The 14,847-nt window shown below is 37.1% G+C and overlaps 1 protein-coding gene across 1 annotated transcript in view; it reads left to right on the forward strand.

The window, feature by feature from the left end:
* TBCK (TBC1 domain containing kinase) overlaps positions 1-9,808 on the forward strand; it is a 108,516-nt gene extending 98,708 nt beyond the window's left edge. Inside the window, exon 26 of the mRNA XM_086746128.1 lies at positions 9,142-9,808. Within this exon, the coding sequence (XP_086602254.1) occupies positions 9,142-9,252 (111 nt within the window). The 3' untranslated portion in view covers positions 9,253-9,808. The remainder of the gene's footprint in view (positions 1-9,141) is intronic.
* Positions 9,809-14,847: the final 5,039 nt, after the last annotated feature.

Below are 14,847 nucleotides of genomic sequence, written 5' to 3' on the forward strand. Positions count from 1 at the left end.
TAGGAAGCACACACACACGGTAAGTAGAGTGGGGACAGGTATGTTATGAAGTCCAAAGGAAATAAGATATTCACATTCCTACTAATAAAAACCAATGTATTGATAAAGATTTTTAACATCATTTAGCTGATGTGGTTGTGCTCAGTGAAGAAGACAATGGTTCCTACTAATAACTTTTTGTATTATACTTTTATTATTAGTGCCTTTAACTAGACAGGGAGAATATTCAGACTTGCCTGTTCCTCTTTATAACTGAATATTTGGTGGTATTGTGAACCAGCAGAATCAGTGGAAGTATTTCTTTTGCCATGCTTCCTCTCAGATGAAGGAAAGTTATCTTTCTTTTTTTTTTTTTTTTTTAAAGACACGCTCTTAGGTATGGTATACCTTTAGTTCACCACAATTTCTTAAGCCTATTTACTCAAAGAGCATGAACTGTAACCCTGACGTGACAAGGCAGGCTGTGGACCATTAGAAGGTCTTCACGTGATGGGCAGCAGAAGCATCAGCACAACACATGTTGAAGTTTTTTATACATATAGGAAGCTGTAAGTAGCATGAGAAATCCCTTTCATTAACCTGTGTTTCATCATTTAGAAAATTAATTTGTGATATGTATCATGTCTCTTAAATAGTAACAAAGATGGTATGAAAGAGACTGTACAGCATATCTCAAATATCTTCAGTCAGTGAGTGTCTAGGTTTGTGCATGAGATCTGGGGTAAGTCCATGATAAATATTTCAACATGAAATCAATCAACTTGAATAATCACAATAGTTCATAAAATGACAAATGCAGAAATCCCCCCCTCCCCCCGGGAACAAATGCAAAATGCATAAAATGCTAAGAGCCAAATGGAGATGATTTAAATGACGCTTTACATGTTTCGTGGTGAGTTATGCAGTTTCTTTTAACAATTACATTTTAAATCACTGAACATCCTAATTTGTCTTGGTAAAGCCTAAGCCTTCACTAACCTCCTGAGGAACAGGAACAGGAAAAAAAAAGTGCTTTGGTAATCACTAATGAGTATCTTTATGGGAGATATCCCACATACTACCGAGTAATTTTCTGGCAGTTGTTTTCCAGGACCAGTCAGAAATGTTTTATCTGAAACAAAGGAACACTGTAAGTATTCTTTCTGAAACAGAACGAAGGAACAACCTGAAAGAAGTGTCTGAAGAAAAGAACAGAGGCTTTACAGTTTGGGTTGTGGGTTACACCGTAGCTCAGAAGATAGAATTTCCTTCTGTAATATAGTGACACTTCTTATGCAAACTTAGGTTTGTTAAATGAAAACTGAATGTTTCCTTTGCAGTGCAGCTAAAGAAAACTTATAGTGTGCTTAGTAAGTGCAAGTACTTCAGTCACACAAGAGGGTACTGTCTTATCCTCAAACCCAGACTTTCTGCAACTGAGACCTGGTTTACCTGGAACTGTCAATATTGTAGATTTCCATAAAATAGAAATGCTACTTTGCCTCTTTAAAGTCTAACTAAAGAGTGTAGAGTTTTAAATAGCAACAAAATACTGGATTGGCCAGTTTGACCACAAATTAATTAAATACTGGAGCCTAAATACTGGTGGGAACTCACGACCTCTATCACACCCTTAGAGTACATATGAAACCAGTCTCAATTTGACTGTTGATAAAACTGAAAACTCCTTTCTTTTGTGGATTATTTTTTAAGGCAAATTTCAGTTTTACTCTGCATGGCTGCATAGAACTCTGCCACTATTAATGAACTTAACCAATCCAAAATTATGTAGCCTGAAGCTTGACAAGAACAATAACTATTACTTTTTAAGTTTTACTAGGTAAATCAATAATCAATCATATGAAAAATTGTGAAAATGAATGTGTGTAAACAAAAACCAATTTTGTCCAAAGAAATATAAGATGTTCAACTTAAAATATACTTTTTCCAGGGTTATGTATTTCCAGTTGAAAAGGAATGAGCCATAAATTGTACCCACCACCATAAAGGACAATTTTTCAGAAGTGTTCGCTGATATGTACTACATTAAAAATGTGGAGATTGGCACTGTTAGATGTTTGTTTTAAATTTATGCAGGACTGAGAGAGGTGTGGAGATAAGTGTGAGAAAAAACTGATTATTTATGGGGCTATTTGCAATTAGAAGGTTGACTCTTTCAATTGTGTTTCGTATTAGTAGCTGACTTGGCATCATTTAAACTTAAGATCATTTTTAAAAGTAAAATTGAGTGTACTGAACAGACATGTGGAAAAAGCCTTTTTTCCCCTTTTCACACTTCTTTTCTGTTTCTGTCTTTTGAATTTGATTTGGTGCCAGATGATAAAACATTTGAATGCTGTCTAGAACTTGATAGGCGAGAGGGAAAACTGAAAACTTTACCACAGCACTGTTCCAGCAGGAGGCAGAGGGAAGCCAGCAGTGCCAGAGACTTCAGTATAGCTCTGGCTCTAGTTGAAAACATCCTTAGGACAGAATTAAGACAGGGTAATCCTGCTTGTTAAATGCTTTAATTTACTCACCCTAAAAGTTAAATGGAATAGATTGGCTGATGTACAAGAACCTAATTGAATGTGCCATCAGCAACATAAAGGTATTATAAAGAGAAGTTTGCATTGGGCATTGTGCAATGGCGCTTGACTCACAGTTCTCTGCAGAGTATTCCTTCCTTTAGGCTGGTTCTCACTTTGTGCCAGCCTTTTTTTTCCTAGGGGACACTGGGCACTTGTTGACAGAGCATATACTTGTTTGTCTCTGAAAATGGCAGGAAACATCTATATAAAAGGCATTATGCTGATTGTTAACTTTTAAATATATTAAGTGGCAGCATCTCTTAAGAGAATTAAATTCCCCTTTCCTACATCTGTTCGGACCTTATAAATTCCAGTATGGGCAAGGGATCATTACAGTTGGGAGTATAATAGTTAAATAGGCACTGAGTGCTCATCTGTAGCTTCTTTTTTTCAGTGTGTGGCAAATAGCATGTCTCCTGATTTTGTCACTTTCGAAGTCTGAGATACAATAAGTGCAAAGGCAGATCAGTTATGCATATGTAGGAAGGGGATTGCTTTGGGTCTTTTTTCAGAAGGGTGACATGACTTCTTTATCTTCTCTCCTTCAGTCAACATTGAGGTACTAAGCTATTATCTGTTTCCATTTCTAACTTTTTGTCTTTATTACCACAATGTTGACTGAAATTAGAAGAGAAACACCTTACCTGATATTAAGTCATGCTGCAGTAACTTAGTTTTGACAGTGACATGCTTCTACTTGTGTGATGTTGTTCCCGAAATCCAGAATAAAACTCCTTAACAGCAATGAGAAGTTAAGAAGCAGACACTTCTTTACTGCAGCGCTGGGCGCACGGGGGATCGCTCCACCTAGCGTGCGCACCCGTTTGATCAACAGCACGGGTTAAATACACATTAATTATACATATTCATTAAATTCCAAGAAATAATATGCATAAACATAAATTTTCTGAGAAACCATTACATCATTTCCCCACCCACTCGCGCATGCCCAGTCTTTTGACTCGAGGGTCTTTTAGTGGTCTTGGTGGTCGTCAAAACGCCCCCTCCTCGAATTCGCTGGTCAAACTCCTCCTTGAAATCTCCATATATGGTCTTGAGCACAGGTCGCGATGCTCCTTGATTTTCCTGGCTCCAAAGTGATGGCTCAGGGCCTATTTCTGCAGGTGGTGTTTGGGGGTGTTTGGGACTTACCATTGCATTAAAGATATGCTAGGCTAGCTTCTAACAAATGCGTATTATAATATCTCTAGGGTCCCACTCCCTCTAAGGTCAAATAGATTTCGTATAAAATTTAACCTATGTGACTACAGTTCTACAGTTAGCAAGAATCACCTCATATTGATATTTAATTTTCAACGTTTATGTCATGTAACATTGTGGTAGTTCAATATGTATGTTTTTTCCCAATGGTTTAATATGTGTTTTATTGTCACTTAAATACTATAACAGAATGAAGTATGCCGCATAATTTAATCTAATAGTCAGCAACTCATTTATTTCTTGCTTTGTAAAAAGTCAGTTAGATAAGCTGTAAGTCAAAGCTTAAAAAACATTTGTCTTTATAGCAGGGTAATAAATTCTAAATTGTTACTTCTGATTGTTATATTGATTATTTCTTGTCTAGATAAGTTATGCTACTATAAATACATTGTCTAGACAGTTTCTACAAGTTACTGAAACAAAGTAGTCATTCTTACTGCATCACAGTAGCTAATAGATAAAATCTATGAATTATCTCCAAAGCAAAGTCAAGCAGTCCCGATTTTCCGTGAGACCTTTCTGACCCTTTTTGAGGCAAGAGGGAGAGGATCAAGTTCAAGATTCTTTTTGTATAACATATTCCTAACTTGAAAAAAAAAAAAAAAAAACTTCTTTATGAAAGTAACATTTTATCTCTCTTGGCATACTATCAAAAATGCGTTTCGTCTTATATGAAGACTGAGTCACAGGTTAAAGTGCCCGGTTACCACTGAACTAGGCCTTTAAAAAGGCCTTCCCAGAGAAGCAAGTCCCTGCGTGCTGAAGCTGGTTTCTTGTTATAAACCTGTCTTAAAAACACAAATGGATTCCCGTGAAACTTCATAGGATGATCTGAAGATTAGATGTTGCATAGAATGCTGAAGGGCAGGTGCATTCATATTTCCAAAGATAGATACATTTACTTAGAAGGGCCTAATGAAACTTCTGGAGTGAAAGTAGACAGAAGTTAGGCAAAGTAGACAGAAGTTAGGCAATAAACTTGTTCAGATGTTTCCACTATACATCTTCTAGATTCTACATTTCCTTATAAATATTCTCTGCAGAAAAGTGGAATGAAAACTGAAGGTATTTTCTCTTTGCAGGGGTGGAGGGGCTCCTTATGATTCCCAGAATGGCTCTTTCATGTTTGTTTTGTTAAGGCATCACCTTCCCTTCTGCATTCAGACTCAGAGCCTACTGGAGTCATCAGGCGCCTCTTTGTTGCCTTTAAAGAAAAAGGGATTAAGCCTGTATTTTGAAGAGCTTGAAAGGCCTAGCTAATCAGCAACAATCCTGCTGGTTGTAACTCTACCTAAGACGTGGTTAAGTCTTCATTATTTTATTCTGTGAAGTCTCTATTATTTTATGTAGTCCTTTTTATTATTGTAACATGTATGCTTGTTTTCCTTCATCGACAGAAAGATAGTCACTAGTACGCTGCACTTCACACTGCTTTCAAGTGCAAATTACGGTTTTCTGGCTTGGTTATACTCACCAAGAAGGGTGGTTATGCCCAACTGATTCATGTGTTACTTAATAGAGGAACAGTGTTTCCAAAGGCTTCACCAAAGCCATCGCAAGAGGAAGTTCAATTTAAACGCTAGATGCAGCCAGTAAAAACACACTAACTGAACTTTCTTGGGAAGTACATTTTGAGGAAAGGCCACCTGAGACAGAAAGGAAAAAGCTTAAAAGTCTTGTAGCATCCCTTTAATCCTCTAGCTGAGATAAGCATAACTGCATTTCCCTCAAGTAGTGGTGTTGTCTAAACGAAAACAGAAGCTTTACAGAGGACTGTGATCCATTGCTGGTATGAAGAAGCAGATATATATCAGAAGTAATGTCAATACAAGCATTTGATAAATGTGAGAAAGTATAATCACCTTATAAATGACAGAGGTTCGTTTCTATTTAAAATCAACCTGTATAACGGAAATTTAATTGCGCACTACTTTTACACGTTTCAGTAAATCTCTCTAAAATGTAGATGGTTTACAGGTTACTAAGGATGATGTAACCCATTTACTTATCTCCTCACCATGTTATCTTCTGTCTTCAGACCACCTTGGTAAATTAGTTTATTTAGTGGACTACAACTTATGTGTTCAGGTGTCTGTTATTAAACTTCTAGTTTACACTTTATGATAGCATTTATAAAGGAAATAGAGTCCATGTCTGAAGTCCAAGGTGGCAGTTTCTGCTGTAGAAATTAATTCAGAGGAGCACTTTGAGCTTTTTTTGATGCATCAAAATTTTGCTCTTTTTTGGATCACTGATGTTTTTCCAACTTTTTAGGAAACATTAGAGGTTTTTTTCTTTCTTAATTTTTTTTTGTTTAAGTTACTGATGTTGGGGAGGAAGTCTATGTAGCTATTTCAAATAGTCCATGCCCTTCCATCAGTGCGCATGCCAGAAATAACACTTTCATGAGTTTTGAAAACACTAGCTTCATGCAGTATGTTTCATCAGGGAAGGATACTAGGTGGTGTTGGAACATTTCAGAAGTGTGGTGAACAAGTTCCTGTTCTTATCTATGACAGACACACTCCTCTGTCTGGGAGAGGAAGGCACAAATGTACTGAGGAACAGAACTATAAAAAGTCAAAGCTTTAATTAGGAAAACTGCAGTGCTAGTAAGAGACTACTGCTAAATCTACTCTTTACCAACAGTTACTGATTCTACTTTCAGTGACACAATGTGGGAAGGCAGAACGTTAAAGCACAACTGTCTTTAATTGGATCAAATCCTATTACCCTCTAAGTTAAACCTTTACTCTTTTCTTCTTTGCATTGTGGAGACAGGTGTATGTGCAAAGCTCTTGGAGGCTGATATTTGGAGTTTGACGGCAGGTCTCAGCTTACAGCCAATGTCTATATGCCTCTGGGCTCCTGACTTGCAGCTAATTCCCACACTAGTGAGGTACCAATAGTCATACATTCCCTGCTCACTGGGTTGTTCAGATGCAGTATTTTGAGGTGTACTTGCAGCCTTTCTCACCAAAGCTCTGTAGACAACTGTAAACAGTTCTGTGACAACTGAAAAAAAAAAAAAATATGCAGTGAAGAAAATGTATTTCCAGCCATACCTTGGTTACTAAAGCAGTTCTAAAATACACTGGGACACAGGCCTTAATTCTCAAACCCTAAATACAAAGCATTTGTTTGCATATTTTCTTTTCAAATTACTTAGAATGGTAATTATATTACGGCTAGGGTGTCCAAAAACTTGGAGAGGAGTTTACAGTTTATTATCAGAAGTGTAGAATTATCAGTAGACAGAGAGTGTAAGCTCTCTGCTGACACACAGGATATTGTACTCAACAAATAGCATACTGCTTCCTGTCAGTCTGAATGGTTGTTGCCATTTTTCATTTCTGCCAGCTATGAGCAGCACTGGTGTCCACGACACAGCACTATTCATTAGTCACAGGTGGAGGGCAGTGTGAGGTGACAGATATGTACATCTGAAGTAGAGATGTCTGGTAGGAGCACTTCACTAGGCATATATACTATTTCTGTAGCTCATGGTATGCACAGCTGAGTGCTATTTTTGACAAATAAATATATTTGTCTCTGTTTTACTATACAGCCTATATATATATGGACTGTGATTATAGCAAGAAGTAGTGATATCTCTGTGCATATTACACCACCTCTGCATCAGAGAGCCTCTCTAAAAGCGTGGTATTTACTTTTCTCATGAAAATTGGCAACCATGTATGATCTAACTTTATTACTAGCCATTTTGATTGTTTGATTATGGAGATTTTTTTTTATCTGATCCTTTGAATCCTGCACTGACTGACCCAAACTAATTGGGGCAGAAGTGATTCAACTTACTTTTGGTCTTCCTTAGACAAGTACCTGAAACAAACACGACAGCCAGAATGTCCTGACTGATTCACTGTGACCTCTTATTCTGCCTCAACAAGTGGTTACACATCATGTACTGGTTGCTCACTCCCTGGTTAAATCCATCCTGAAACACAGAGAAAGGAATGCAGTAGATGGGTTTGACACATAAGTAGGCAGAAATTAATTCCTTGCATATATAAAATACCTTCAGTGTGAAGCAGAAGTTCTGTGTTGGAAGGAGTTTAAAACTTTGCTACTATGAATTTTAACTACCTGTTAAAGAAATTATTTCAGGACCTGTACTTGATCCAGTAATCAGGTAGTACATCGTGTTCTGTCTTAGTATCTGTTATACTATCAAAGGTAATTAGAAGGAATGTAAATGTAAAAAGAAATCCCACGCACTAAGTTTGGATGGGATGTCTACTGCTGTTCTTGAGTTGGTAATTATGTTGTTTGTGCAAAGTTATTTGGACATCATGCTTGCACTGGGTTCTGGAATAGTGTAACAAATCATTTTAAAGGGCCAAAAAAGTAATTATAAATGTTTTACACAGCCCATTTGGAAGCACTCAGTGATTTTACAAATGATACTAATTTGTCAATCAAGTATAAAGCAACAGTCTGAAAGACTGGGATGGCAGGGTAATCTCTCACAGCTGTTGGAAATAAGGCAAATCTATTGTAGTTTCTCTCAGATTAATCCATTTGTGTGACTTGCTTTTTAATGTATTGCAATCAGTATTTAAAAAGCAAGTTTGACATGTGATACACAAAATATTGTTCTATTGTTTTTTAAATTTTTATATTCTGATACATAATTGTTTGTTTGTTTAATCATTATTATTTTTATACACAAAATATTGTTCCTTCATCAGTATAGCAACTTTTAATGAAATTGTTACATGGAAACTGACAATTCCTGTGCTTGATTTATGGAATGAATTAACTGGGGAGAGAGGCTTTTGAGTTCTGGGGGTGGGTGGGTGTGTGTGCTTGTACTGTGTAACCTGCCTATGGGCATATTGCGGGGGCAGGGGAAAGTAAAACTACTAGACTCCAAATTTGTATCTGATATCTGTGAAATCAAGTCATGTCCAACAAATTTGACGGGGTAAGCCAATGACTATGCCATCAAACTGTGATGCTTGTACACATGGGAAACTACAGAAAACAACTGGGAGTTAGATTAATGCAGAGAAAAATATCGGTTATTTCAGGCTTTGAGAGGGGTTTTAGTGCTAACTCTGAGATTAAATAATCCTGTTAGAATGAGGTAAAATCCTGCCTAAGCAAAGATAAATAAAGTTCAGGGTTATCAGTATGACACTTTCATAACTATCAAATTCATCCCAGCTGTTTCAACAGACAGGCTTGGGTTCCTATGTTGGACTAGTTGGTACAGAGAAAGAACTGATAATTTTTTATTTTGTTTAACTTGCCTTACTTAACAGAAAGTTATTTCAATTTAAGCAGAACTATAATATGCAGTGTGCTAATGATATATCTGTTTCAGTTTGCAGCTCATCTAGTGAAAAACAAATACCCAAGGGTCTGCATCCTAGATGGAGGAATCAACAAGATCAAGCCAACTGGTCTCCTCACTGTTCCTTCTCCACAAATTTAAGTGACTGTAAACATTCAGGACAATCTGTATGAATAAGGAAGTCTTACCATACAACATGGATATCCCAAACCCAAAGGGCATTATGACGTCTTCGCTATACAAGCTATCCTGATGATCAGTGTCTTATCCTGCAGATCTAGAGCACGGGAGCTTTGCATGGCTTCTTTGATACAGAGCTTCAGTGGGAACAGATGAAAACTGTGAAGTTGCAAGGTTTACAAGAAACCTCTTTCAGCATTGATGTAGTGCACAACTGGTTGAGCAAGTCTGAACACAAGAGTATAACTCAACTGGCATTTGGTATCTTATAAATATTTCTGCAGAACAAAATAAACTGACACTTGATAGCTCTAAGCTGCACTTAAATAGGTTGTTTTTCAGAGGTATTTTACTGTGAATATTGGAAGAAACAAGCTGAAACTGTAACTTGTGTGTATCCTGTGAAAAAGTGTGTTCTCTACTATTTTAAAGTGGTAATTGCTTTATCTTGTGTCTTTCTTTTTGAGAAAGCATTTTTTGATCTGGATTGGAAATAAAGATGTGTCCCAGACTGGAAGTCATTGTAAGAGCTGCTGCTGAATCAATCCAAACTGTATCATATCCTGCAGAAGTGGAGAAGACCTACTCCTCTGTGGAGAATTTAACACTCTATTTCTGTAAACACAGCAAACACAACAATTTCTGAAGCAATTACATTTACCAGAAAGGTAGGCTTTTGACAATACTTTGTGTTATGACTATAGATCAGTTATTCCATAAATAACAGCGCTTCTCCATTTTAGAAGTTCATGCCTTAAAAAGAAACAATGCAATTTTAATTGCCATCTGAAAACATTCTAGAGTAATCACTCTTGTATGAATTTGAGGTGCAAAGTTCTCTGATTGTCTGCTATTTCAGCTGACAGTGGTGTCAGGTTGTGCTTTGTTTTGTTTTTTTTTTTTAAGTCCCGTTTCTTAAATGTGAAACTTAAAGCTGACAGATCAAGACAGCAAACCTGTTTCTAAACTAAACTGGCTGCAAGTGCTGTAGATGAGTGAAAGCAGGCTTCCACAAAGGACGTACGGTAACTGTGCACTAAAGATGTGGAAATTACTTTGCAATAAGAAGCCAGAAGCATTGAAAGCACCAACAGAAACATGAATTGCCATTTCTGTGTTGCCAAGAAGCTAAAAATAAATTTGATTCAGACAAGTACCATCTTTCAGGAGATGTGGAAAAAAAAAAAAAAAACCAAACAACCCACCCTCATTTTGCCCCTCAAAATCCCAGGTTAGCTTTGCTAGCATGTCAGGTCCATTATTCTAAAAATAATATGGGGGGGAAAAAGGCTAGGAAAAGAAAATAATCTGTCTTCAAGAATGCTACTTGAAAATAGTACTTTAATCCAGGAAAACCAGTTGTGGTAATGTAAGACTGACAGTACGGCTCTGAAATTAAAGGGGAATTTGGAAGAATTTCTTTTAGAAGACAATAGATGTTTAGATTTCTCTTTCTACATTTTTTTTTAAGTTTAGAAAACACTGGTGTGACATGAAACTTAATCACTGAAGTGCGAGGATTAAAATGTATTTTGTAAAATTAACAAAATGGCACCAAAGCTCTGTTCATCTGATTAGTCTTGCATTGGGAATTTGAAACCATGCTTTTTATTAGAGCATTGTCTGGGACATGGCAGTTTGCACGATACAGGCTCACTGTTAGGGGAATGAGGATTTGCTCTGCAATATGTGGTTATCATACGCCTTAGCTGAGGATTCTATATTGTGAATAGTTTTCAGTTTGGCAAATGGAATGTTACAGCAGCTAACTTTATTTCATTTCTCCTCTGTCACAAGAGATTTCCAAAACTGAGACAGTTGTGAGAGGAGAGTGGGGGTCAGTGAGGAGGTTGTGAACAGTCTCTAAATCACAGGCAAAATGATCATGTCTTGTTCTCTGGGTTTTTTTAGTTGTGGTGCTATGTTCTGGTTTTTGTTGTTTTGGGAGGATTTTTTTGAATTGAAACCATGGAAGATGAGACCTTGTGAAAGGTGCCGAAAGAGGAAGGCTTCGTTCTCACCTATGCAATGACCGGATTTTATCCTGAATCTTCAGAAGCTGGTTGCTACCACTATGTGCTGTCTCCAGGGAGGTTTAGTCTTGCCACAGCTGTGGTTTGTGAACCCTATCAGAAAATTATGATGGGTGAAAAGACTATAGGAGAAGAAAGGCACTTTTTAGTTCCCTTTATCTCAGCTGTGATTTGTCTAAAAAAAAAACACCTGTGGAACTACAACATGCTGATATATATATGGGCTCCCTTTGATCTAAGGTCAGCATAATATACTGAAGCTTTGAAGAAGTTTTTGACTTTAAAAATCCAAGATGCTTTGCAGAGTGACTGAGAAAGGGATCAGAAATTAAACATAAGGACAGATCATCAGGTTCCTCTGTTAGCAAGGGGTTTCTACAGCAATCTCTGGTGAGGCCCATGGTGCTCACCTGACTTTAAAAATGACCTGGAAACAGAGAGGAGCAGTGAGGTTAATAACCGGCTTCCTGATACTACAAAACCATCCACCATGATCAAAGCTTTGCATGGCTGCGTGGAGAATGAGAAAGACCTTGTGATACTCAGTGTCAGAGAAATTCACTATGAAAGGGTACACGTGGGGCCCTGAAGAACAGTTTTAACAATATTCAACGGTGAATTCATTGACAGATAAGACATCTTTGCAAATACCGAAGAGCAGCCAGAAAGCCACACAGGATGTTGGTGATTTTAAGGAAGGAAATGAACAAAACAACTTCAGGCATCGGAGAATTAACCCCTATGGTACATTTTGAACACGGCACAGGTGCTTTATAGTATGAAAAAAGATAAAGAGGGTTAGAACAGATACAAAACGGGGTCAGAATAAGATGATGTTAGTTATGTTGACTGAAACTCTTCAGTTTGGAAAAAGAGGCAACCAAAATAGAACATCCCCCTTTTTGCTGAAAGTGCATCCTTAAAATGTGGGATTTGTCACCAGGAGAGGCCAACGGTTTACAAAAATACTTATAAAGAAGGATTAGACAGCTTTGTGGAAAAGCTCTATCTCTGCTTATTAACTACAGTGGTTGAGAAACAGTATTCAGCTCTGGGCTTTTCTGATCTGTTGTTAAGAGTGGTTGGGAGAATACACCAGAGAAAGACTTCACCCTGTCTTTTTCACTCCTTTTTCAAACATTTGCTCTTCCTAAGTGGATATTGAGCTATGCCGAATGCCACAGTTCAAGTGTTGTTATATATTTAATCCCAGCTTGATATTTCCTTTTCCTTTATACAGATACGCAGAAAATAACTGTAAGCACAAAGAATAGAATGCCTTTGAGAAAATAGCATTTAATGTGTACTCAGCCACTCATTCCTGTAGTAGGAAGTATTCTATATCTCCTGTAGATATTTTAATTCTCAGAGAAGTCAAGTTATCTTTTGAGTGAAAAGTACCTAATATTTAACAGGTTCATCAATTATTTTTTTACTAAAACAGCTGGTTTTAGTATTTAAATGTTTAACATCTATAGATTTCAGCTATAATGCCGTTCAGTCTTTGCTTTCAGTTTAGCTGAATAAGATTCAAAGGCTATGTATTCCATTTGTGTATGAGTGTGTTTTTGACAAAGAACTTAAAACTTCCATTAAGTAAAAGTTTACATTATTAAGTAACATTTACACAGGAGAAGGCGTGAGAGGGGATATGTCCAAAAGCAGAAAATGTCAAGAACTACTAAACAGTGTTGAAATTTTTTCCCATGTATATAGAACTACCTGGAAAGCTCTGTAGCTAACAGCCGGATATGGCTGCCAGTTGCTGATGTACCTGCACTTACTACTTTAGTCAGCATTTTTGAAACTGTGTCTATAAATAGACATACTATGCCTATTTATTTTAATAGCCATATGTAGGACAAGTGCTTGATCACAAAATTAGCTTCTGATCAGCAAATGGTGCCTTTTAAATAGTAACACCAAAATAACTGTTGGACAACAGTTTGTGTTCTATGACAACAGAGTCTGTTTTCCATTAATTTAGGTTGACAAATTCATCTTGTACTACCATAAGCGTGCAGTTGAACATAATTCAATATTGCAGTGTGGCTGCCTCATTATATCAGCATTTAATAAACCAGAGTTATGCAGAATTTAAAGAATCTGGTTCAAAAAAAATAGGATCAGTAGAGTGTTATTACCACTGAATCAATTTCTAAGTATTTCTTGTATTTTTTCCCAAAATGTTTTTAACTGTAATGTAAATCCATGTTCAGATTAACCTCTGGTAGTTATTGCTCAGTTTTCTGCAGTTTCAGACTGTCAGTGTTCTTACACAAATTGAATACATTCATCCTCTGGATATTCCTGGCATGTTAGAACGGCTGTTGAAAGGCAGATTTTTAGCCTTAACCTCTTCTCACTTGGCACTCAAATGAGTCAGAGCTGTACTCTTTTTTTTCAATCACATTCATAGAGAGAACTTTATCTTGTTTGGGAGGTTAGTGCATAGTTCTGGCACCAGTGAGCACAAGAGTAGCACAGTCTATCTTCTGCTGTGTAATTATAATTATTACTTAAAAAGTATTGTACAAGTCTGTAGTTTCAGAAACATGCTTTTAGTGAGCACACAACATTCAGCTTCCAGAAAAGGGCTGACTTTCTTGCCATTATGTCAATTAATTTGATTTGCCTCAGTTCAGTTCCTACCCTAAATGCAAATTTTCTCAAACCCTTTGAAACTCGAATGAGCAGATATCTCTGACTTTAAACCTTTGTTTCAAGTAGAACTGTTTTTTCAGGCAATGTTGTTTCTTCAGCCTCAACGTCAGATGTAGGATGATGTCGAGAGAGGAACTTAGTGGCTCTCTTGAGTATTACATGTCCTCAGTGTATAACGAGCTCAGAGCTCTCTGATGGCAGCTCTTCAGCAACTGGCACACTCCTACCCCACGTCTGGAAAGACGTCCTATTTACAATATGTACCTGGAAGAGTGAACATGGGGAGTTTAGTTTAGCATATAACTACATGCTATATATATAAAATATAACAATATAGTTAGCAAGCAACTTTCAACTGACAAGGCTTTAAAAAACTTCCGGCTCCTTCAGGAGGATCCTCTGAACCTAGCTAGAATTGCTCAAAGGAATTAGAATAATGAAAATTCCTCCTTTGCAATATTTGAAAGACACGCAATGCATGTACATACACATGAATCGGAGTGCTTTACTAAAATGGGTAAGTCCTCTTGCTGTTTTACACAGAGAGAAATTTTGCAATTATCTTTGAAAGAGAAACCAGCAAAATGGGCAGAAGTAGAACCCAGTGCTGCTGCAATGTGCCTGAACTCAATTGTTCTGAATATTCTCACTCCTTTTGAAATGCTTTGTGCCTCTTGGTACTCTGTGTAAATATATGTTTGACCTACATTTCTTCTTAATGTCCTGTAGGTAAATGCACTATTTGCCCAGGCTTCTTTGCTCTCCTTCGTCCTGCCTGATGGTACTTTTACTGTGTACTTTACAGGCCCTCCCTCCAGGATTTTATTCAAGTTTTCACAGGCCTTTACCTTTTGCTTAC

Source organism: Chlamydotis macqueenii, chromosome 4 (assembly GCF_036417535.1).
Source record: "Chlamydotis macqueenii isolate bChlMac1 chromosome 4, bChlMac1.mat, whole genome shotgun sequence".
NCBI classification, from domain to species: domain Eukaryota; kingdom Metazoa; phylum Chordata; class Aves; order Otidiformes; family Otididae; genus Chlamydotis; species Chlamydotis macqueenii.